Source organism: Ursus americanus, chromosome 18 (genome assembly GCF_024610735.1).
Source record: "Ursus americanus isolate L20-20 chromosome 18, mUrsAme1.1.p, whole genome shotgun sequence".
NCBI classification, from domain to species: Eukaryota; Metazoa; Chordata; class Mammalia; order Carnivora; family Ursidae; genus Ursus; species Ursus americanus.
Genome location: NC_142144.1, coordinates 19,273,939 through 19,298,633, shown reverse-complemented (window position 1 = coordinate 19,298,633; position 24,695 = coordinate 19,273,939). Strand labels below are relative to the sequence as shown.

General features: G+C 57.1%; 1 protein-coding gene and 1 long non-coding RNA gene across 7 annotated transcripts in view; both read left to right on the top strand.

The window, feature by feature from the left end:
• LOC148108565 (uncharacterized) overlaps positions 1-1,094 on the top strand; it is a 35,562-nt gene extending 34,468 nt beyond the window's left edge. Inside the window, exon 4 of the long non-coding RNA XR_015727338.1 lies at positions 68-1,094. This is a non-coding gene — a long non-coding RNA (uncharacterized LOC148108565). The remainder of the gene's footprint in view (positions 1-67) is intronic.
• A 6,157-nt stretch (positions 1,095-7,251) lies between these two features.
• Positions 7,252-24,695, top strand: part of COL27A1 (collagen type XXVII alpha 1 chain) — a 134,512-nt gene continuing 117,068 nt past the window's right edge. For 4 of the 6 annotated variants that reach the window (XM_087869437.1, XM_087869438.1, XM_087869435.1 and 1 more), the window contains exons 1-3: positions 9,397-9,488; positions 15,495-15,565; positions 18,799-20,528. In XM_087869437.1, the coding sequence (XP_087725563.1) occupies positions 9,412-9,488; positions 15,495-15,565; positions 18,799-20,528 (1,878 nt within the window). In that variant the 5' untranslated portion in view covers positions 9,397-9,411. Of the gene's footprint in view, positions 7,360-8,520; positions 9,070-9,396; positions 9,489-15,494; positions 15,566-18,798; positions 20,529-24,695 lie in introns of those variants that run through there. The other 2 variants (XM_087869436.1, XM_045791099.2) reach the window with 2 other exon arrangements.

The following is a 24,695-nucleotide window of genomic DNA, read 5'->3' as shown; positions in this document are numbered from 1 at the left end:
ATGACAGCAGTTAGACAGGGTTTGATGGCTGAAGAAGAATCACAGGACTCCTATCTGTTCTCTGCAGGGTTACAGAGTGAATTCACTAAAGTAAGAATGTTCTTCTCAGCCAAAGGCTGCCTCAAAGCAAGGGATCTGGAGAGGCCAACTATGAACTCCAGCTGTCACCTCTTCCAAGGGTGATATCAGGCTGCACTTCTGCTCTCGGATCAGGGACCGACCACAGAACACCTCAAAGCCAGGGAGCTCAAAATCGAGACTTAGCCGGGCTTTCTTATCCCTGGTTGGTCACACAGGCATATTCCTGCTGCGAAACCAGTGCCGATGGCAGAGCCTTCTGAGGATCTCACCAAGACCAGGTATTAGACTCACTGCTATCCATAAACAATGCTGACAGTTTGGTACTAACCACGCGGAAGTGCCTTAGACCCACGGGTACAGAGCAACACCATGAATCATTATGGCCATCAGTATGACTAGTGGTCAATGTCCTGCAGTCACAGATCCTTCATCAAAGACGAGAGAAGCGTATCTAACAAGCAACAATTCAGATAAGCTGAAAAAATGGACCATACTTATCCAGGGCTCCACTCAGTAGGAAAAAAAGTTTATTGCCCCGGAGGAGGCACATGAGAAAATCTTAGAGGTTCTTGATGGTCATCAGCTTAGTGCGAACATTGTGGTATAATTGCCGAAAGAGCAAACATGCACACAGGTTGTATTAACAGGAGCATAGAATATATATGGAGGGAGGTGATAGTTCTGCTTAACTCTGTGCTAGTCAGATGCCACCTGAACCATTGAGCTTTGCTGCAGTCACTGGCAGGAGTTAGGTAACTGAAAAACTGAAATGCTTTTGGAAAAGACAATGCTGGAAGATATGAAATAGGTACCAGATGAGCAGTGGTTAGAGGAAATAAGACGGCTAAGTCTGGAGAAAGGATGCCTTAGGGGGTGGGGCTCTTCCTTTCAGAGTGATTTCAGCCATAGCGTCAGGCTTTAGCTGACTTCAGAATTGTTGTTCTCAATAGCCATTATAAAAGGGGCTTTGACGTGATGGTCCTTGGAGATACATGTAAAGAGCTCTTTACAGAACTGGGTTTTTTTTTTTTTTTTTTTTTTTTTGGACGGGGGAGTGGTGCGTGTGTGCTGCTCCTCTGTCCTCACTTTGGGACAAGGAAGATCATCCGAAGATATTGCATTAGCCCACTTGCCCTGGAACTACATGCGAGCAGGAATGGACCACATCACGTGGTCTGGGCATGGGGTACCGAGAGAGCTAGGCTCTTAGAGTGCAGATTTTAGCTGGTGGCGGGGAAATGATGACCCTCCATCACAGCTGTCTGGGTCTGATGGCTGGTGTGCCGCCTGAAGACATCGTGGAACTGGGGTTGGACTGGACAAATTTCTAGCTTGTTGAAATTGACTTGGCGGGGGTGGGGGGTTGAGGGAGTGATAGGGGGATGGGGGAGGAGGGGTTCCCCTCACCAGCTGGCTCTGACTGGCCGCTCCCTGGGCTAGGAAGCGACCTCCCCCTGACTCCACCCCCCCCCCATGCGGTAACCCTGATTCTGTCCTTACTTCTGGGTGAGCTTGGGCAAGTCCCTTCCCCTTTGGGATTTGGTTCTTCATCTCCAAACTAGAGGTGCAGATATCTGCCCTGTCTCATGGGGCTGTTGTGTTGAAACTAGCAATGGAGTTGTTTGGGGCTGTGTGGGAGGAGGGGGTTATTGCTGTCATGTCATTGCCATCCCCTGGTTTGTCTGGTACAGACCAGAGTTCCTGTTCCTCTGCTACATCAGCTAGGACACCTTCAGGGGCTAAAAATGGCCTTGCCAAGGAGACACACTCTCGTTTTGAGAAAGGGGGGACCCCAAGTGATCGAGCATCTCAATAATGTCTTGAAGGCCCTGGTTCCTCTTCTCTCTGTCATCCTCAGTCCATTGGCCGTGGACCTCATTGTCACCTCGCTGTGGCAAGATGACTGCAGCCTCTCCAACAGCACGTCCTCACTCCACAATGTTCAGAAAGAAAAATGGGGTATATCGCTGGAGTGTGTCTACTTGAAAAAGTGAGTAAAATTTTCCCAGAAGGCCCAAGCTTATCTAATTCCTCTCATGCCTCAGTGGCTGGTCTGTATCTGTGTCCACACCCAAACCACTCCCTGGCCAGGAGCCCCTCATGGTGGGCTTAGTCTAAGCAGGAGTCAGTCCTTGAGGCTTGGGAGGACACAGTCTTCACTGAGGGATGAGGCTGCTTGGATGGTGGTTGAAGCAAGGACGAAGCAATGGTGTCCGCCACATCATGGGGATGTCCTGGGATGAGGGTCCAGCTCTCAGCTCTGCCTCTACGCCCTCCCTTCTTCCCTCCTTCCCTTGGCCCTCCTTTTTTTCCTTCCTCATTCATCCCACACTTACTGAGAGCCTACTGTGGGCGAGCACTCAGTGTGCCCCTGGGGATTCTACAAAGATAATATACAGCCATGACCTTGAGGCGGTCCAGTTGCATAGGCGTACAAGGCAGATAGATATATACCCTGATGGGACCTGGCACTCTAAGTGCCAGGCAGGAGGAGGGGAAGGCCGTGATACAGCCTGGGGAGACAAGAGGGGCAGTGAAGAAGGACGTTCCAGGGAGAGGATGTCACAGGAATGAAGGCCCAGAGCTCTCTGAACTCGTTAGCGGCTTTGTTTTCACTCTCAGCTACGGGGGTGGCCCAGAACCCGTCACTAGTAGCCTGTTTGGTAAAGTCAATGGTTCCAGACACATTCTCAGGGAGAGTCCAGAGCTCTTAACTTGTCATAGCTCTCACATCTGGAAAATAGGTCTAATTCTTTCAAGGTTGGCTGAATGGATTGAAGGAGAAGATAGTTTTGACTCTCCATGGGTAGACATCCACATGGGAGGCCTGACTTCTCACCCCAACTCCCCCATAGAAAGTCGCACATCCTGTCTATGAGCCTCAGTTTCCCCACCTGTAAAATGGGGAATTTAGGCTAGGCAGCTCTCGGGGCTCTTCCAGGCTTGAATTTCTTTTGGGCCCCCCACATGTGGGTCAGTATCAGCACTACGAAGTGGAATTTGGGTATCTCACTGGCCTCCCCCACTGGCCCAGGCATGAGGAAATAAAGTCAGACTGAGGTTGGGGAAGAAAGGCCCGGAGATGGTCTGAGCTGCCCAGACAATGGGATCACACGCCCAGAGGACGTGCCTTCCTGGATGGTGGCCCAGGAGCTGCCCTGGCCTCAGCTTTCTTTCATCTTGGTGGAATGATTGTTTGGGGGGTCTTGGCAGTCACGGGGCTGGAGTGATGTGACCCCATAGGCAAAGCCCAAGCCCTGGGAGATAGGTAGGTCATGATAACAGCCAGCGTGGCTCCAGCCACCTCCTCTGGAGAGAGGGACTGGGCTGGGACTGCCCGGGAGGGGGGCAGAGGGAGGGAACACTATCGGAAGGTGCCTCTCCCTCCAGCCTGGTGTTCAATTCAATTCCCTTCAGTGAAACGCTTTATCCCAGCTGCTGGCAAAACAGCAGGAGTGAGGCAGGCCTGGATTAGCGTGTCTGCACACCTGAAGTCACGCGTGACACACGCCCTACGAGTATTTGTGGGTGGACAAGCGTCATGATGCAGGAGAGGAAACAGGTGGCAGGAGAGCTCATCTCTTAGGCATAATCTGGCCAACTTTACTCTCATGTAGTCATTCCTTCAATCGTTCCATCTTTCACTTAGCATTTATGGAATACCTCCCGTGTACCAGGCACTGCGCTCCGCACTCGTGTCGGGAAGTCAACACGGCAATGGGATCTGCTCACTGCCATGGGTGACAACGCGTAGCTGCTGCGACCAGTGTCCCGCTCAGGGCTTCATGCACGATAGTCTCTCCTGATTGGCGGAGTGACCTGGGAATGAATGACTCTTTTAAATGATACTCTTATCAGATATGTATTGCGTGCACACATCCTAGGCTATGTGCTGTGCGGGGCCCAAATATGAGAGAAAGCCCCATCCTGGTGTGGCCCGCAGGGCAGGGCATTGGGGAAATTGGGATCTGAGCTCTCCTCCCGGTTCTGCAGGCCAGTTAGGCAAGTATGACTCGAGGCAAGACTTTCGGCACCACATTTTCTGCCTGTCTCCTTGCTGGTTGCCTCCACCAGGCCCACTGGAGAGCGGGAAGCACTGGCTGGTGCACAGTGGGTTCCCAGAGAAAGCTGGGTGGATAGATCGATGGGGTTTGATACCTGGGCAGTGTGCAGCTCTCTGTTCTGTGGGCTAAGACTTCCCTAGTGATACATTCACGACCGTTTATGGAGGACCTACTATGTGTCCACCCATAAGGCTTTTCAGATGAACAGTTTGTCTCAAGGCAGATGCGCTTTGGAGAGCAATGGGTCCCTGGCTGACCTGCTTGGGCAGGGGGTAGACTATGTGGTCCCTGGGTCCCCACCAGGCCAGGAATTCCTATTCCTTTACTTGTGCCTGAAATGTCACCTGGGCCTGGCAGTCACTGTCCACCCAGTTCCTAGTCTCATTGCCTTCTGCCCCACAGAGATGACCCAGTTCTGGCTGGCTGGGGAGTGCCCTTTCCTGTTCACAGACTAGGCAATATCTCAGTGCCTTCTGGACCCAACCTCGAACAGAACTGTTTCCCCAATCACTGGTGTGGTGCCGGGAACCTACTTGGCAGAGAGACTGGGTGTGACGTGGCAGCAGAGGCAGGAAGCAAGGTCCCCTCCCAAGAATTCTTATCGATGTCTATGACTTCTCTTTCCAGCTGACCATGAGCTCCTGGAAGACCGCGAGTCTCCTTTCCCTCCCAACCTAGCAAAGCACAGTTAGCCCTCAAGAATTACTTCCCGAATTGGATTAGCGTTGAACACCACTCTCACACTCACAAGCTCAAGGACCCACGCAGATGATCATGTGTGATGCACCAAGTTTACACACGGACAGAGTGAGGCTGTGGAAGAAGATACTATCGATCTCTATGGGCCCTAAGGGGTTTCCCATGGGTCTTTGCAGCAGCCCTTCGAGGAGCAGGGGTCCCTGGGGCTCAACATTGCACACTAGGATTTGGAAGTGAGATTTGGAAAGGCCTTGGTGCTCAGCCACTGACCCCCTGCCTGACCTTTGAGGAAATGCATCCCCTTGCCTGGAAATGGCTTCGTGGCCAGTGAGTCACGGGACAACACCCACACAGTGCAGGGGAAGGAGTTGGATAACTTCTCCACTCTGCACCCCCCTCCCCCGTTCAAAACCTGCCTGAAATCCATTCCCACGCTCCTGGCCTTTTGGCAACTCTTCCATTTGAATTGTCTTCCCCCATGGCTCCATGATAATTCAACATACCCTTCAGGAGCCAAAGGCCACCTCCTCCTGGGAGGATTCTCTGGTTTCTCTCCATCCCTTAGTTCTGTTTGACAGTTCAATTCATCGGTAGCAATTATCACATTCCCCTTGTCTTATCTTCATGTGACTGCATGGCAGTGTCTGACGTCTCCCGTGCAGGCTCTCGTCCCTGCCCCAAGCTGCTGAGCATGCCTTCTGCCCACGTTACAAACGTGTGTGAGCCCAGGGAGCGGGATCGTGTGCCAAGTTCTTTGTCTTCCCTCCCAGAGCCGCAGACCCTCTTCCCTCAGTTTTGTACAGGGGTTTGCACACTGGAGAAGTTAAAGGAACTCATTTATAATTATTAATGGTTTGAGCCTCTATTGTGTCCCAGGCTCCATGCTGGGTGTGGGGACACAGAGATGCATCTGACAATGACAACACCATGTGATGTGCGCTATAACTTGGGTGTGGGGCAGGGCTTGAGCTGCTCTAGAAAGACAGGCAGCGAAGGGGGGCGGGGAGGGAACCTGGGAGGAAGCAGCCCGGACAAGGCCTGGAAGTAGCCCAGCTTGTCCAGAGCCTGGGTCCAGGCATCAGAGACACTGGGGCTTTGGGCCAGACCACGGAGCTCGGGGTGCTGACAAGGGTCTGCTCAGAACCCGTTGAAGGCTAACGTTTGGATCATTATGCTTCGCTGCAGAAGACAGGAATCAGACCACCTGGGTTCAAATCCCACCTCCACTAGCTACCAGCTTGGTGATGTCAGGAAGGCAGAAATCTCAGCTTTCTTGTCTGTAAATGTTGATAGCAGGCCTGCCAATAGCGGTGACCCTTAGCACATGCGGCACCTGGCTAGGGGGAGGTGAGAAAGGTTGCAAAATCCTTTTGGGATTTTGGGACCCCAAATAACTCTAAGTAGTAGAGTTTTAGAATTAAGGGGGTGCCAAAAGACCCCTAACTAATCAAGATACATAATATTTTAATGCAATACTTAAAATATATATATATATTTATTATGTTCAATTAGCCAACATATAGTTTTTGATGTAGTGTTCAGCGATTCATTAGTTGTGTATAATGCAATACTTTTAAAATGTCAAAACTAATGCAAAAAAATCCATCATGAACAACATATCAAAAACAAAACAAAACAAATCCGCCCCAAAACCCATCAATAAGAACAGGATCTACCTAGCACAAGGTATGGGGCTCCAAAAACCGCGAGCTGCGATTGAACTGGGAGTTCTCCACCTTCCCGGGCTAGGGACTTCCGAAACCCTGAGGAGAACCCGTGGCCCCTCTCACCCAGAAGAATGCTCAAACATGCACCCTCTGTGCACTTTTGGGGTGTTCCTGCACCCCCTGGGGCTCGTCCACGTGGAGGTTAAGAACTCCAGTTCCACGTGGGGGTGCGGGAATGGGGAGGTTCCACGCGCCACCCAGCCATCTGCGGGTTCCCCAGCACCGGGCCGGGAGGCCCTCCTGGCCGCCATGGGTGCTCTGCCCCCTGCAGGAAGCAGTGCAGAGCTATGCCGCTTCTTTTTCTTTCTGGCTTGGCTCCCCCGCTACCTCCACCGCCCCCCCTCCCCTCCGCTCCGGCTTGGGACTTTTCCTAAAGTTTGCTGAAACCAGACACCTTGCTCCACCGAGCCCGCGTGCAGCCACGGTTTAAAAGGCCGCCTTCAGCGCCCCCTCCCCGCCCCCAGCGGAGACTTCAAAAGGCCCGGCGGGCGCCGCGGCCCCAGCACCTATGAGCCGCCCCCCGCGCCCGCGCCCGGAGCCCGCGCCGGAGCCCGAGGACGCAGAGCGGACGACGTTCGAGCGCAGGCGGACCGGGCCGGCGGCGCAGCCCCGCGCGCCCATGCCCCTCCCGGTGCCGCTGCGCTCCGAGCGCCCGCGCCCAGTTTAGGGAAGGGGACCCCGCACCCCCGCCCCCGCGCCCGCGCCCGGGGCTGCGGGGACCCATGAATACAAATGCCGTTAGGCGCCCGAGGAAGGACCGACCGTCCAGCCTCGCAGCTAGGGACCCAGTAAGTGCCTTGGGGCTCCTGGAGCTCTGGGGGTAGCGGTGTGTGTGCATAAAGTTGCGCGCGTACGGGGAGGGGGGTGCACGTGTGGGGAGTGAATGCGTTTGTGCTCGCTTGCGGTGGGCAGTAGCGGAGAGCTGTGTGCAAGTAGGGGTGCGCCCGCGTGTGTGCACTTGGGGTGTGTATGTGGGGTGTGTATGAACGTGAGGGTGTGTGAGGTGTGTATGTGGGAGTGTGCGTTGGGGGGGATGTGGAGAGGCTAGTGTGCATTTGTGTGCGTGTAAGTACCAGTGTGCATGCGTCTGCGTGTGTGGAGTCCGAGTTGCATTCGAGTCCAGAAACCCCAGGGTGTGTTTGTGTGAGCTCAGGAGGAGTGCGTGGCCGAACTTGCATGTGAATGAGTGTGAGTGTATGTCTGAGTTTGGGGTAAGGGTGGATGTGTGTGGGAATGTGTATGCACCAGTGAACAAATCGCGGAGGCGGAGGTGGAGGGGACTTCTAATGCCTGGGCTCGGACTGGGGTTGTGGTTGTGCGAATTTGCGGGGCGTTTGCGACAGGGTCAAGGTGTGTGCAGTTGTGCGCTCCAGCCGGGGATCCGAGGGAGGCTTTGGTCGCCTCCTGAGGGTGTGTGTGTTTGGGGGGTGTTAAGCTACCATTTCTTACTGAATGGACAGGAAAGGGAAGAGGGTGACCAACGTTTAGCAAGTCCACCCACTATGTGCCCAGGGAAGTCTGTTCTCCAGGGCGCTCTGAATCTGGGGAAAGGGGTGAGTGTGTGTGTCTATGTGTGGTAGGACACTGATTGTCGCTGTTGTCGGAGTCTAGATACTGAGTGCTGGTCCCAGATCTGTCCCCGGAACACTGGATTCCTTTCAGTAGTAGTATCTGTCCCCTTTCTCCTATCTCGCCCCCCCCCCCAGCTCGGGGACCTCCCCCCACTCCCCCACCCCCCAGTCTCACAAGCCAGAAGTCCCAAATCTCCGAACTGTGGTCGCCCTGCTGTGCAGCTTTGGCCGTCTCTTTCCTCTTTGTGGATCTCAGTTTCCCCATTTTTACCGGGGGGGGGCGGAGGTGGGGGTGTCTCTGCGGGGCTGCGGTGGGCCGGCCGAGGCTGTGTGACCGGCTGCGGCCGGCAGGGGGCAGCATGGGGCAGCAGAGGGCGGCTCGGCGCGGGGAGGAGAGAAGGTGGAGAGCCACCGCGGGCCGAGACTTTAAATCGCCTTCATTTCCCCCAAATCCTTCCTTTTCCTCTCCTCCCCCAGGCCGGCGGGGAGGCAGCTTCCACCGCCCTCCGCGCGCCCTCGCCCGGCCTCGCTCTGCCTCCGGGGACCGCCAGCAGCCCGCCTCCAAAAGTTTGATCATCTCTCTTTTTGCCTGCTTCTTCTTCCTTTTCGGTGGAAGCAGAAAAAGAGCGAGGCAGGGGCGAGCGCGGCGCCGGGACTCCTGGGACCATGGGCCTGGCGCGGGCGCCCGCGGGGCCCCGGCCCCGCTGCCTGCCTGCTCGGGCGCCCCTGGGCGCGGGGCTGCGCTGGGGGCGTGGGGGCCGCGCGCTCTGAGCCGGCCTGGCGCGGCGGGGCGGGGGGCTGGCGGCCCCATGGGGCGCGCCCACACTTGCCCCCCGGGCTCGGGAGCATGAAGTAGGGGCCCGCCATGGGAGCGGGATCGGCGCGGGGGGCCCGAGGCACAGCGGCGGCGGCGGCGGCGCGCGGGGGGTGAGTACGAGCTCGGGGACGCCCCCTCCCCAGCTTCCTGCTGCTCCAGCCCGGGGGAGGGCTGGGGTTCCCTGCCGCGCCGGACGCTTCCCCGGAATGTCGGCTTCCTGCCCCTTCCTGCGCCCCTTTGAGGCGGGCCGCCAAGGGTTAACGCGGGCTGCGCCCCCGGCGCGGCGAGGCTTGGCGAGCGCTGCCTGCCCTGCCCCGCTGGCCCGGCTCCGCGATCGCGTTGGGGCGGGGGCCGCGCTGGGGAGGGTCTGTGCAGAGCCAGCCCTGGGGTCGGGGTTGGGGGTGGGTGGTGGCGCCTGGGGCGGCGGGTTGGGGGCGGACGGGGCTTTGGGGATGCTTGGGGGAGGAAGGGGCTCCGTTTCTGCCTGTCTCGGTGTGTTCCGGTGTCGGTGTCTACAGGTCCCGAGCTTGTAAGTCAGTCTGTTCTTGTGAAACTATCCGCAAGCGTCTAGGTCTCCGGGTCTCGGCTTCTGCTCCTGTCTCAGCGTTTGTGTGGCTTTGCACGTCCCCTGCTTCTGGAAGTCTCCGCGTGTGTGTCAGTCTGTTTGGGTCTGTGCGTCTTTCAGTGTTTCCCTGCTTTTCTGGGGCCTTGGGGGGGGAGGTCTCAGTTCCTGTCATTTTTCGTGTGTGAGAGAAAAAGTGAGAGCCAGCATGTCAGAATAGAAAGGGCCCAGAAGATCACCAAGTCATGGCACAGAGGCAGAGACTGGGGGCCAGGGAGGGGCAGGGAATCTCCGAGGAGGGACTGTGGCAGAGCTGGGACCCAGGGGCTGGTGGAGTAGTTGTAAAGAGTGAGTGTGTGCAAGAGCGAGTCACTGAGTGTGGGTGTGTGTGGGAGTGAGCAAGGACGGGAGCAGCCCTGAGGGCCCTCGGCACTGTGGCTCATGCTTGCTGCCCAGAGAAGCACAGAACTTGCTCCCTTTGCATCCTGCCCCCAGAAGCAGAGGACATTCCCCAGAGGCTGGTCAGGGCTGTAGCTCCGCCCTACGCCACCATGCCCTGCCCCCTCTGAGCTGGAATTAGGGGGATGATGCCCCCCCTTCTTTCCCGTGTCTTGGAAAAAGCTGGCTGGCTGAGATTCCCCCACCCCCCACCACAACACACACACACACACACACACACACACACACACACACACAGCACCAGTAAGCACACTGCTGACTCATTTTCTCCAGAAGACCCTGTGCCAGGCAAGGCAGATGCCAGTGGTTGGGCAGAAAAGTGGTGCCAGGCGAGCACCCCACAGTGGGGCCCGAGCTTTGGGCAAATGGGCAGTCAAGCCACTTTGAGGCCCAGCCTCTGCCTTGTCCTGTCTCGCTGCCTCCCTCACCACAGCACTGCCCAGGTCCTGTGCCCTCCGGTCCTGGTGTGCCTACCAGCCTTGCTCTTCTTTACGTCTCCCAGACCAGGCTCCGTGATGCTACGGAGCACATTGCTGGCCTCTTCGCTCCTTCCCTGTCCTCCCTGGCCTTGGGATGCTCCCCTTCCTGGTGCTTTCACGTGCCCTGCTGCCCCTCAGGTCTCACCTCCACGGCCATCAGCTCCCCTGGTGGGGTGCACTGGCTGGTGGGCTGCCCTCCCTCTGTCACCCACTCCCCGTCCCTGAGCACATTCTGCCTGTTACTTTGGTGGCATATTCTCCTTCCCCCGCTCTGTGTCCAGGGGACCCTCTCGGTACGCCACAGCCTGGCCCGGTGCACTGGAGCGCATGACCCGTTGTGTTGGAGGACTGACCACTTCTGGGGGAGGCAGGGCACTCCCAGGCGGGCGGCAGGTTGGAGGGCGGGCGGAGCCCCGCGATCAGTGTGACTCCTGATTGCCGTGGGCTTGCCTCTGTGCTTCCCTTCTTTCTGATCCACAAAACGGGCAGCTTCATTCTCAGCTCGCAAGGTTTAGTGAGGACTCACGGAGGACCATGCTCGTATAGGGCTTAGAACAGTGCCTGGCGTGTAGTAAGTGGTCAATAAAGGGCCGCTGTTATTTGTATTATTATTCACTTCATCTTGAATGGACATGTGAGTCAACTGGAAAATTCTGGGCTGCATCCTGTCCAGACAGATGACCTGTCTGTGTTCCCAGGGAAGAGGTATCAGGTGTGAAGAGAGGAGCCTGGGTGCGGCTGTCTGGGCACACGGTGGCCTGGCTGGTCAGGTGGGACAGGTCCATCCCCCTTTGCTGTTCTGCTGTTCTCAGGCCAGCTGCCTGCCCAGCTTGTCCCGTGAGTGCACAGCCAAGCCTGGAGTCCACAGGGCTGCTTCCCTGGTGTGTGCCCTGGGTCTCAGCTCCGAGTTCTTGGTGGATGTTCAAGTTGGTATGGGTGTCTTAGGATCCTGTGTGTTCCCAGGTAACCAGGGTGAAGGAAACTCCAAGCATACCAGCTGTAGTCTGGCAGCCTAGGGGTCCCGCAGTAGCCACATTTGGTGTTCTGGCAGAGGGCCCTTTTCAGGGGTAGGAACACCTGGGTTCCCTTCCTGAAGGGCTGTGTGGCCAGGCTGTGCCTCCAGGGTCAGGTTCCCTGACGCATACGTAGGTTGCAGTCATCTCAGCTGCCTCCTGCCTGCTGTGGTCCCTGGGCTCTGGTTGTCCCGACATTCTGGAGCCCTGGGTTCACCGAGCCAAGACCCACGAGTCAGTGGTGAAAACAGAAGTCGGGAAGAACAAAGTGCTGAGCCAACACAGGCACTAAACATTATTAGCAGTAGCCTAAACAGCGTTGGAACGGGAGCAAAAGAACCGGCAGGGCCTCCCTCCGGGAGCCAACTTTCCAGGCCTGGAGCTTGCTTAGAGGGCTTGTTGGCTCCCTGGACTGTATCTCCGTTCCTGTTGGTAAAGGCTGGACTCTGGTCTCTGGCAAATAGGAAGTCCCTGTAAGTGTCCAATTTCTTCTCCACGAGAGACAAGTCAAGTGGAAAGGACTGTTTGCTAAGTAGTTGAGTCAGATGATGGGGGTCACTGACATGCTGTGTGGCTTTAGACAAATCACTTCCCCTCTCTGGGCCTCAGTTGCCCATCTCCACAGTGAGGGGATGGGACTAGAATCTGGCCTCTAGATGATCTCAGAGGACCTTCTCCTGCTCTATATTCCCACCCCTACCTCGGCGGGGTGTGAGTCGAGTGCACACAGAATTCAGGTCGGAGAGGTCAGTTGCATTTGTCCAGGTGAACGAATGGAGGGGCAAATATGTTGGTAACAGGCCTTCAGGGCTGAAATGCTTCAGCTAGAAACCATGGTGTTGGGAAGCTTAATTGAAGCAAAGATTCTGATCCCATCGCTCCTGTGGGTCTTCTTTCTCATGACTGTCAGGGATTAAAAATATTTCCCCCGAGTGTATCCTTATTCTCTCCAGAGTGATCACCTTGGCATAACTACAGCCAGAAAAATTGAGTAAGGGCATGTATGCTTCTAACGGCTTCTGCTCTCCACCTGGCCTCTCTTTATCAGCTTGGGAAGCATCCTAAGCAGGGCGGATGTGATAGCATACAGCGAGACACTCAAAGAGTGAGGGCTTGTGCCTGGAAGGGGCTGGGAAGAGAGGATGGAAGGAAGTGGGACAGAAACGAGGTTGTTGGGACACTGGGAAGTGAGGGGCAGTGTCTTCTGAGGAGACGTTCTCAGGAAAAAGGAGTTCACTGGTCCTCTAAGTCTGGGGACTGCTGATGGACAGAAAGCCCTGTCCATGTCTTCATTGCAGGACTTCTCAGAGCCTTTGGTATGCAGTTAGCTGTTTAGTTGTGCTTTGGGAATTGCCGGGACTGGGATGCAGCTCTTCCGCAGTGGATCTGGCTCCAGTTTCCTGGAGTGTCTACCTGGTGCGTGTGGGAAATAGTTCTGAAGAATTATGACCCCAGAGCCTTCCCAGGGTGGCCTTGAAGAGGTACCTGACCTCCCTAAGCCTCAGTTTTTGTCACATCAAATGAAGCCTCCTGTCATTTCTTTTCAGGGCTGATGAGGCTGCCATGGGCTTCGAGTGGGCAGGTCATGCCGGCAGGGCCAGCCTCTGCTCTTCTCCCCAGGCAACGCCGGGGCAGCTAGGTGCTCTGACCTTTAGTCATTGCTAGTGGTGAGCCGGAGGCGAGGCCCGTGGTGGCAGGGAGGACTGGCCCCGTGAGAAAGGGCATTTTCACAGCAGCGGCAGCAGATTGGAGATGAGGGGGAGCTCAGGATGTTCCAGGAGCAGCCCTGGAAAGAAGTCAGAGGTAGCGAGGGCCTTTGGCGAGATGCTTTTGAAGTCCAGAGTCCTGTAATACCAGGTACCATTCATTTCTTCTATAAAGATACACTGAACGTTTATGACATGAGTGCCAGGTGCTGGGAATACACGTGAACAAGACAGATGTGGTTCCTACCCTTCAGGGACTTGTTCTAGAAAGGGAAGTAGGAAAATAGGCAATGGGCTCATGTGGGATATCTGCTGTGGTGAGGTACGTGCTGTGGGCTGTGGGAGGGGACGCCCAAGCTGGACTCTAATGCGTGTGTGGGAACTGACCAGGCAAAAGAGTGGTGTCAGGAGCACTTGGGAGTAGCGCGTGCAAAGCCCAGATGCCGGAGGAGGCTTTCGAGGGACCGCCATCAGCATCTGATTGCTAGTGCAGCTACTTTGCCTTATGCTGCAAGTAACTGAAGACCCGATTGGACATGGCTTACACGAAGGGAGCTATTATCTCCGATATCAAGAGGTCTAAAGGAAAAGCAGTGGTGGGGATGACTAATTCAGCATCTCAAGTATCATCAAACATCCACTGTTTTTCCATTCTGTCAGCCTCACGTGCTCATGGAGCTTGTGAACCTCATGGGCACAAAATGGCTGCAGCAGCAGCGCATCCCCATTCAATAACATACAAAGGCTAGAAGAAAACCTTCTCTCGGTCCCTTTGAAATACTTTCCCAGGGACCCTAAGAGGCATCCCTCATATCTTATTGACCATGTTTGGGTCACGTATGCATACCTAAACCAGTCACTGGCATGGCAGATGGAATTCCCAAGATTGGCTTAGACTTACCCAGATTCGTTCAGTATCCTCTGAAGTCCGTGCCTCCCTGAGCAAAGAAGGGCAGGGGGACGGCTGTGGGTAGATAACCACCAATGCCTTCCACAGTGCCTATCAGGATCGCTATTGATTATAATTGCAATTAAGTTGGAATAATTGCCATTAAACAAGAGGGTGTGAGCTGGTTTTTCAGGGCACCCAAGGAGCTGGGAAGAACGCGGGGCGCCAGACATCAATTCCGGCAGATGGGTTTCCTGGATTACGTGATTCCCCAGAAGCACAGCATTCTAGCTTTCCTCTTGGAAATGGATCCGGGGCCTGTGCATCCCAGCCTTAGCCCGCACCGCCCGCCCGTCTCGGCTCTCTCTGCCTGCATCCCGGCCGGCCGGCCGTCTTTGGCCACGTGCCGCCCTCCCCTCTGCCCGCTCAGGGATCAGATGCCCCGGGTGGCTTCGGGTGTCGCCCATGGCTGCTCCCACAGGAAGGTGAAATCGGATCACTGCTTCTGCCCGTCTTGGCAAGAGCCACCGAGCAGAGCATTAACCCTTCCGGGCCCCAGAGTTCAGGGGCAGCAGTGATGCCTAAGGAGCTCTTCTACGGCTGGCACCAGGCCGAGCCCTTAACATGCATGAGCTCATTTCATCCTCACGCCTGGCTGGTAAGATAGGGAGTGTCGGCCGGGCAGGAGGCAGGCTCAGGGAGGCTGAGTGACTCATCCAGGGTCACACAGCTGGTAAGCAACAGGGCCAGGTTTGCACCTGGGTCTGTCTGACTCCCCATTGTGTCCTGTTTTCTCTCCTCTCTTTCTCCATCAGCATGAAGCCAGGTAGGCAGCTTCCTTAGCACGTGCTGGTCCTGGTTAAGGGGCCTCCTCCCCCTCCCCCTCGTGTCTAGAGAGGGAGTTCTCATGGCTTTTGTCCTTTGAGGATGTCCGTCATCCAAGCGGACCAGTCTGGTCTTCCCACTGACCTTTCAGTCCTGGCTTTGCCACTCACTGGGCCTCAGGATCCTGAGTACAGATGGGGACACTGAGGCCCAGAGACGGGGAGGGGCTGGCCCCTTGTGGCCCAGTGCGTCAGCGGCAGATTTGAAGCTGGACCCCGGGTCTCCTGACACGCACGGCAAGGCTTCCCGCCCACTGTTCTCCGCCCTGTGACTCTGGTTTATCCATCTGTGAAAAGCAATGTTGTACTTGTGACGTGTGCTGTGTGAGCAGGTCCTGCCTCTAGAGGTTGCGCCTGGAAACCCCTGGAGCGTGGGCTACCCTGTGGGGTCCTAGAGTCTGCACCTGGCCTCCGCTTCCCGCAGGGGAACCTGGCTGGGGCTGGGGGAGGCGGGGACTGGGTGATTTCCTTCCAGTCCCCAGCCAGATCTGGGCCCCAGGGTGGAAGCTGATGCCGCCTCTGCTTGTGTCTTCCCGTCTCTAGGGGGTTTCTCTTCACCTGGATCTTAGTCTCATTCACCTGTCACCTGGCCTCCACCCAAGGAGCTCCTGAAGGTAATCCTCTCTTCTCTTTGTGCAGGGGGTTGGGGGGGGGGGACAAGGGAGGGCAGAAGAGACCTGAGAACTCAAGGCTAGGAGACAGCCATGCCCCTAATTAGAACTCAGTGCCTCAGTTTTTCTATCAGTAGAATGGAGCCCATCATTGGCAAATTCTCTCCAGGCTGGGAAGAGTGACATCTGATGTTTTGTAAGGGGCAGGAAGGGCTCAGTGCAGAAGCGTAGGAGGTGACCCTTTCTTTCCTACGGGGGCCGCTTGTTCAGTAAGCCTCAGTCGTCCTGATTTGTCCAGTGGTTATACCAAGATCTGTTGAGAGGAGGCATGAAGGCCACGGCTTCCTCCCCTTCCCGTGAGATCCTTTTCTTCCCTGCCATCCCCGAGGACCCGGCCAGGGGGCCAGAGCGGCGGTGGGCTGGCTACACAGCCGCCCCGGGAAAGTGAAACCTCTCCCACATCTGTTTGTCAAGCAGCCACAAGGCCTCCTAAAATAGCGGCTCTTCCCCTCCTCCACGCTCGCCCGTGTGCCGGGGCGGGCAGCCGGGCACTCCCAGAGCCCCTGTGGCCTGACCTGGCCGCCGGCAGGGATTGGGTCCCTGGGAGGGGAGGGCCATGCCCGGAAGAGACTCCGGCTGCCCGGCAACATTTTGTGCAAATGTCATATTTTCCGAGCTTGCTGTTTCCCCCACAAAGTAGGTGAACAGCTGTCCAGAGTCCTGAGTCAGGCAATGGGGGGCGGGGGGTGTTGGGGAGAGGCCGGAGCTGTGTAGAGCCAGGTTTATGTAATAAAGGGATCTTGCTGAGGCCAGCTGGCAGGGGTCCTTCCAGCTTGGCGTCGGGCTGCATTCATTCCCCTGTCCCCTAGCTCCTCGCCCCTGGATTCTGGATGTGTCTCCACCCCACTTTCCAACGAGTCTGAGGGGCTCCAGCTCAGGATAGCCGAGTGTTAAGAACAGAGACCCTGGAGCCAGGTGGCCTGGGTTCAAGTCCTGGCTGTGCCTTGTATTATAGGCTGTGCGACCTTGGGCTAGTTCCTATAGTGAACTTTTCTGACCCTCCTCTGTAAAGGAGGGGATAATAAGCAGTATCTTCTTTAGAGATGATGGAGAGAATCGGGTGAGACAGAACACATGAGGCACTTGGCACATCGGAAGGGCTTAATAAATACCAGGGCTTATTATTGCTGTTAATGATATTATTTACCTGCACGCTTGGGCAAGAGCAGTCCTTCTCCATCCCCCGTGGAGCCCACGCTGGTCAGAGGCCGCCGTAAGATGACCGCCTCCGCCAGCTCTGGGTGCCGGAGTGTGGGGCTTTGCCCCTGCCCTGGAGACCGTCTCTGGGGGGGAGGCCTGGAGACTGGCTGGTGTCAGCTTTGAAACCCACCTGCAGAGGACGGTCGCTGGTTGGAGCCTGGCCCGGCAACTAGAAGCGGCCATAAGCTGCAGCCGTGCAGGCCGGGAGTGGGGGGCTCTGGGGGCCGCCGAGGTGGGATGAGGGGAGGGAGAGGTGGCTTCTTGTCCTCCCTCTTCGCCAGCAAGTGCCTCCTCCCTTAGAAGCTGTTTTTCGTGAGTAGTAGTTTGTGCTAATAGGAGCGTTTCCGCGATGAAAACGTGCGGAATACACTACCGAGAGAATCTTCGAGCAGTGGTTTCGGTTAGCTTAGCGCAGAACAGACGGAGGTGGGAGAAAGGAGGAACTCGAAATGAAATGAAGGCCGGCAGATCCTTAGGGAGGAAGGCAGGTCTCCAAGCCAAGCCAGCCCGAAAGGGCAGGCTGCGACTGCGGTCTTCTTACCTCATCGTTAGCACTTTGTGGCTGCCTCCACGTCCGGTTTCGCTCGTCTTACAGGCAGGGAAACCGAGGCTCAGGGGTCAGGAGGAGACTTGCCCAGAGGTGTCTGGACAAGGATGGCAAGGATGGCTAAGAGCCCTATGATGTTGGCGCTCTTCACCACCCTGTTTTACAGCCGAGGAAACGGAGGCTCGGAGTCCAGACTCCCAGGTGGCTTTGTCTGGCTCTGAAGTCCGGCCTTCTGGCTCCAGAGCCTGCTGTGTATGGCACTCGTTTTCTCCCAGCCCATCTATCTGTCCATCCATGCATCTGTGCGTCCACCTCCCAGCTGCCGGCTGAGGGCTAAGTGCAATCCAGCCCCATGTGGACCCCACATACCACGCTCGGGGCCTAGGTTGCTGGGCCCGGGGGGGTGGGGGATGGTGGGAGGGAGCTGAGGATCCCAGCCAGACCCCAGTTCCAGAGGCAGCCTCTTCTTTTGGAGTTGGAGCTCCGGAGCTGGATCCTGCAGACACTGGCCGCTCGGCCAGCTGAAGGAGGTCGAATGACCCGGCGAGAGGCAAGGTCGGGAAGCCTTTCCATAAACACGCTGAAAGCCCTCCTTTGGCTCTGGCGAGCCCCACCAATGTAATTACCGGGCGGATGTGACCTGGCCAGGCTGCAGTCGACGTCCAAATGCTTCACCAGAGGACAGAGGTCGCAGGGATGCCTTGATCGCTTCCTCTGCTCCGTCCAAAGCTGCGCAGGGTGGGGGAGAGTCATTGGACATGTCCTCTTCCTTCTGTGCAGACAACAGCTCCCCCAGTCAGCTCTGGCCTCAGGGAGACCTGGGGGTGGGGAGCGGGCTGGGGAGGTTCCTGAAGGCGGTCAAACCAGTCAGGCCTGCTGGACGTCCTTACCGAGCTCCTGTGACCCGTCCACTCCTGTCACCCTGCTCCCTCACTCATGGGACTGCTTCCTGGAGGAGATGGCTTTTGAGACAGAGAGAAGGGGAAACATGTCATGAGAGGCAGCCTGAATGCCCAGTGTTAGCATCTGGTGATGGTCATTATCTTTGGTATGAACGGCTGTCATTTGCACGTGCTTATTGGGTGCCAGGCCCTTGTTTTCAAGCATGGTAGCTCATTTACTCCTCGCGACGGCCTTCTGAGTTTGGGACTACTGTCATCCCATTTAATAGATGAGGACACGGAGGCATTAAAGTCACACGTGAACTCAGGAAGTCTGGCTCTGGGGGTCTGTGTCGTACACGAGTCCATGCAGGGTCATTCACCCAGACAGAGGACTGGTTCTGACTCCAGGCTCCCGGTCCCCAGTGTGGGGCCCCGGGAGGGGGGTAGCTGTGGGTGGACTGTCCTCCCCGTCTGTGCACCTGGAGGGGGCTGGGGTGGGAGCAGGCCCTGACCTTGCCCTCTCCCCCTCTGCCCTCCCTCTGCAGATGTGGACGTCCTCCAGCGGCTGGGCCTCAGCTGGACGAAGGCAGGGGGTGGCCGGAGCCCCCCGCCCCCGGGGGTCATTCCGTTCCATTCGGGCTTCATCTTTACGCAACGGACCCGGCTCCAGGCCCCCACAGCCGCCGTCATTCCCGCCGCCCTGGGCACGGAGCTGGCGCTGGTGCTGAGCCTCTGCTCCCACCGGGTGAACCATGCCTTCCTCTTCGCCGTGCGCAGCCGGAAACGCAAGCTGCAGCTGGGCCTGCAGTTTCTCCCCGGCCGCGCGGTCCTCCACCTGGGGCCTCGGCGCTCCGTGGCCTTTGACCTCGACGTGCACGACGGGCGCTGGCATCACCTGGCCCTGGAGCTCCGGGGCCGCACTGCCACCCTGGTGACGGCGTGCGGGCAGCGCCGGGTGCCCGTCCCGCTGCCTTTCCACAAGGACCCAGCCCTCGACCCCGAGGGCTCCTTCCTCTTTGGGAAGATGAACCCACACGCGGTCCAGTTCGAAGGGGCCCTGTGCCAGTTCAGCATTTACCCTGTGACGCAGGTCGCTCACAATTACTGTACCCACCTGAGGAAGCAGTGTGGACAGGCCGACACATACCGACCTCGGCTGGGACCCCTCCTTCCCCGAGACTCTGGCACAACCTTCACCTTCCAGACCGACCTTGCCCTGCGAGGCCTGGAGAACCTGACCACTGCCGCGCCAGCCCTGGGGTCATGGCCAGCAAGCAGGGACTCCAGGGGGACTGCGGTGCCTGCCACACCCGCCAAGCCCCTGAGGACTAGCCCCACAGACCCTCGCCGGCGCGCAGCAGCAGGGGGCCCAACCCGGATCCCGCTGCCACCTGCCAGGCTGTCAGCCAGTGGCGTGCTCCCGCCCGTGCCCCTGGCCTCTCCGGCCAGCTCCACCACAGCTGTCCGGCCATTGCGGAAGGGCGCAGCCACCGAGATCCCCAAAAGTCACCCAGCCAGGCTTTCAGCCCCTTCTCCTTCAGGAGGCCCTGTCAAAAACCCCCGCCCCACCCAGAAGGCAGCTCAGCCCTCCTTCACAACATCAGCCCCACCCACCAAGAAGCCAGTGCCCCCCACTTCCCACCCACTTCCTGCCAAAGCCCCCCGCCCCTCAGTGAAGCCGATCCAGAGGACCCCGGTGACGCCCAGACCTCCGCTACCCAGCGCTCGGCCCCCACTTCTGGCCACTGGCTCCTCCAAAAAGCCTTTTCCCCCAGCCGGCCAGACTGAGGCCAAGATGACCAGTCATGCCAGTGAGGCAGCCCCTGCCCGCGCTGGCACCCACAGACCTCCCCGACCCACTGTGTTGTCCCTGCCACCTGTCCCCCGTCCTGGCTCTACCAGGATTACCCCAGCAGCCACGACGATGCCTCCCACCCTTGCTCCTGGCTCAGCCCCCACCAGAAGCAAGAAACCCTCTGGATCAGAAGCCACAAAGAAAGCCAGACCCAAGAGCAACCCCCGGAAGCCCGTCCCCCTCAGACCTGGGAAGGCAGCCAGGGATATCCCGTTGAATGATCTGACAACCAGGCCCAGCCCCAGACAGTCCCGGCCCAGCCGGCCAACCACCCCGGCCCCAGCATTGGCCCCAGCGCGATTCCTGTCCTCCAGCCCCTGGCCCACGAGTCATAGCTATTCCTTCTTCCACCTGGCGGGACCCACGCCTTTTCCGTGGCTGATGGGACCTCCAGGGCCCAAGGGCGACTGTGGTTTGCCGGTAAGATGGGGTGAGGGGTGCATGTGGCTTGGGGCTCAAGGGGGTGGCAGGGGCAGTCAGGGCAAGTGGCTACTCCTGGCATTAGGGCAGGGCCGGAGAAGCAACTCAGAGCAGGGAGGTGGTTATGGGCACGTGTCAACTCGCATGCAGGTCCCCTGTTCTACCTCCGCTGGGCTCTCGATTGCCCGCTCTGCTGTGATCCATGGTGCACCGGGGCAGCCTTGGGTTTGCTGGCCAGCACCCGGTGAAGACCACCCCCAGGCTTGGGCGGGCCCAGGCCCCAGGTTGTTCTTTGCTAACCCAACTGCGAAGGTCAAGTGGCTTAAGGAAAACCTCTAGCTGACTGGCCCCTAGGTCATGCGGTCCCCAGAGTTTAGCTCTCCTGACTCCTGGCGGAGAGCTCCTCCAGCCCACCAGCTAGTCTGGGAGCGCTGGACGAAGGTCACACATGGGTAGTCCTGAACATGTTTTGTTTGGCACTTGCAGCATTGTTTAAAAATATTTAATAAGTTACTAACATTTTAAAAATGTGAGAGATTTCTTATGAAAGACCTGGTGACCAGCTTCTCTTGGAAGGGGGACAGATGCAGTAGCCCCTGGCCTGCGGCCCGGTCAGATCTGCCCCTTTAGACAGGACAGTCCTCCTCCCGTGTGTCCCCACATCTCCCAGTCTGGCCTTCCAACCCAGTCCTTTCCCCTGTGTATTTTACCTGCCCCGCTCCTATAGATGTTTGATTTGTGGCCCCTGTAGAAGAGTTTGGGGTGAGGGGGGTCAGGGTGGGCCTGAACAGTCAAGGAAAGGAGAAAGAACATTCCACGTGCAGAAGATGTTCTCAGGCCCGGTGCCTCCAGCATGCCTGGGACTGTCTCCAGGGGCAACGACCTTTCTGCAGCTGGAGGCCAATTCCTCCGGGCGGGGAGTGGAGGGGATGGAGTTTCCAGAAAGCTCAGGCCTCAGCTCTGTTCTCCTGCCTTGGAGATGACCACCGTGTGGTTTTCACCTCCCTGAGGCTGGGTTTCCCTCCAGGCTCTGTGTTTGAGGTTAGGCTCCCTACAATGTGGAGACGGTGGCAGATGCTGGGAATTCCCAGGCCTTACAAACACACTTAATGAGTTTTAATAATCATTAGGAATAATATTTATTCAGCCTGTCTCCAAGGGGACTGAGAGCCCGTTTTTATTATAACCATATTGTAGAACTTATGGAAATTGTATGCATTGCTTTGCAATTATGTCAACGCTCTGCTCAAGTCCTATACTCTGAAATTGTCAGGGCAGGAGGTTGGGAGTGGAGAAAAGAAGGACCCCTTCTCACCCCTCCAGGCTGCCCAGCCTGACTCAGGCACCGGCTGCCTCTGACCCCTGACAGCTCAGCTTCCCAAGCTGTGTGGGTACTGGGCTTACTGGCCATGGGTTTAAAAGGGGATGAATTGTCTCCCCCGAGAGAGGGTGTGCAGCTCAGGGTCTCCACCCCATCCAGTGGAGGTCAACCCTGCCTCCTCAGGCTGTGTGTGGTGTGGAGAGAGGACAGCCATGTCCAAACCAGCACAACTGGAACAGGGGCGATTTTTTTAGGGTATAGAATCTGCTTTTGGGCCTGTCGGATGTCCGGGCCACGTACCAGGCGATGTGGGTCAGCAGCGGTGAGGCCTCACTCCAGATCCTCTTCTTGAGCTTCCCCGTGATCAAAGAATGTGCTGAAGTCAACCTGTTCAGTAGATGGGTGCTTAGGGATCATTCCATTCGACCCTCCCCACTAGGCAGGTGAGGAGCCTAGGGAGTGTGCCCAGAAAGGGCCAGGACTTGCCCAAGGGCACACAGCGCATGGGAGGTGGAGTTGAAGTTTATGCCCCAGCTCCAGATGCCAAGACTGGCACATTCCATTCCACTCCCCTGAGTGTCCACTCTGAGACTTTAAGACTCAGGGCCGGAAGGCTAGTGGCTTCAAAGATGTGTCAGGCCATGTCCTTGGCCTCAAAGGAAGATCTCAATATCTTAAGAATCGGTTGTTTCTATACCTACCAGATTTATGAGTTGCATGAGTGGAACCTTCCTTTAGGACCTCCCAGGACCTGGTTCAGGAGGGCTGAATGAGTACGCTGATCCCTGCTCCACAGATGAGGGGATGGTGGCTAGAGGGACAAAAGACTTGGCCAAGGGCACCTAGCATGTTCTTGCAGGGACTGGGGTACGACTCTGGGTGTCTGATGTCCAGAGAGGCCATGGGCTCTCCCTACTCCTCCAGCCCTGGAGGGCCGAGGGCAAGAGGGAGGACATCAGTCTGCTTGGGTAGCAACCTGCCTCCTGTCCCAACCTGTCCCCTAATCCCACCCTCCCTCAGCTTGGAACCTAGCCTCACTCCAATAGGAACCCAAAACACTTGGAGAAGCCTTGTCCAGCCCACCACGTGGCAGGTGGCAAACTGGTCATTTATATTTCGGCAGAGCCCAGAAGTCCCATACGGAAGTGGGATCTCTGAGCGGCAGTGACAAGGGCTGCGGCTCCTTCTGTCTCCTCTTATCTGCCTCCGACCCCCAGACACATTTAGGATCTAGTCCCAGCAGAGCAGAAGCTGTGCTGCCCTGGGTTGGGGGCTTAATTGTTCCCCGTCTGGGGACATGCAGACCTGGGTTCCGATTCTGACCCCACCCCTTACTAGCTTTGTGGCCCTGAGCCACCCTAAGCCTTGGTTTCTGCAGACTGTAAGTTAAGAATAGCTCCCATCTCCTGTGAGGAAGCGAGTTGGGTGATCTCCAAGGCCCCTTGGAGATCTGTTTTTGCTGGGTGACTTTGGGAACTTCTTTCCTCTCCCCAGGGCTGTCTCCCCTCTCCGACAGCTTTGGAAGAGCTCCCTCCCCAGAAGTAAGTGGGACCTCCTTTCAGAGCCAGAGAGGGGTGCTGCGGCTGGGTCTGACGGGTTCCGCGCGGTCCCGAGGGGCAGCAGACGGACTGGCAGAGGCGGAGACAGCTCTGGGCCCCGGGCCTGCCGGCAGTTGTAGCCACGGAGCGAGGGAGCTCTGTGGGAGCCCCGGCAGCGGGGGGAGCATGGAAAAGCTGAGCCGGGCCCCGGGTGAGGAGGGGCAGGGAGGCTGCGGTTCACAGAGACTGCACAGAAGCTGCACAGAAGCCCCACGCCTGGAAGGAGGCGAGTCAAGGCCTTATTTATTCATGATCAGGCCGCTGGCATTTGCACTCGCTTGCACTTTTTGCAAGCGTCACCTCAGGGAGACCCGGATGAGGGCCTGGCCTGCAGCAGATGCTCTGTGACTGTCTGTGAAATGAATGAAAGAATGTGACCTTCACAGAAAAAAAGGTTGTCTTGACTCCCAGGCCAGGCTCCTTGAGGTTACACAGATGTCTGCTGCTGGTGGGTCAGGAGGCCGCGTGGAGGGTAACGGGGCACAGACTTTGCATTTGGAGTGACCTGGGTTTGAACCAATCCCTTAACCAGCCATCCTTTCATGCTGTCAGCAAATGTGGATTGAGTGCCTTCTAGAGGCCAGGTGCTGTGTGACCTTTGGCAAGTCACCTAACCTCTCTGAGCCTTTGTTTCTACCTTTGTAAAATGGGGATATGGTACTATGTACGTTTCCAGAGTTGTTGTGTGGATTGAGATGAGGGACATAAGCACCCAGCATTAGAACCTGGTTCCAGTGGTTGGTTGTGGCTGTTTACTGACATGCTGATGGTTGAGATGGGGGTATCGCTGCATTAGGAGGACCGGCGTGTCTGGACCCAGGAGGGCCTTCATACTGTTGGTGGTTATGAATCGGGGCTAGATCTTGAGAAATTCACCCCTTACCCTAGTTATCGTCCAGAACCCAGGAGAACGAGGGCTGTTTTGCTTTGTCTTTAGCGTGTGCTTTTGAGCTCCTACTATGTGCCGGGCTTTGCGCTAAGCAGTTTGCGTGCTGTATCCTGCAGCTTCACGTGGGGGACAAGGTAACTGAGGGGAGTTCAAGGCAGGGGCTGTTTGCAGAGGCGTGGGCGGCATCAAAGGAAGCAGCGGGGCTGGCAAAGCACACAGGTCTGACCTGAAGTTATAAGCGGAGAGGATGTGTGACCAGAACCCAGTGGGAGTTAAAGTGTGAACAGTAGTCAGTAGTTCCCCCACCGGGCAGGGAGAGAATACCCCGCCCACTCACTCTGTGCACCTTTCGGTCTCTT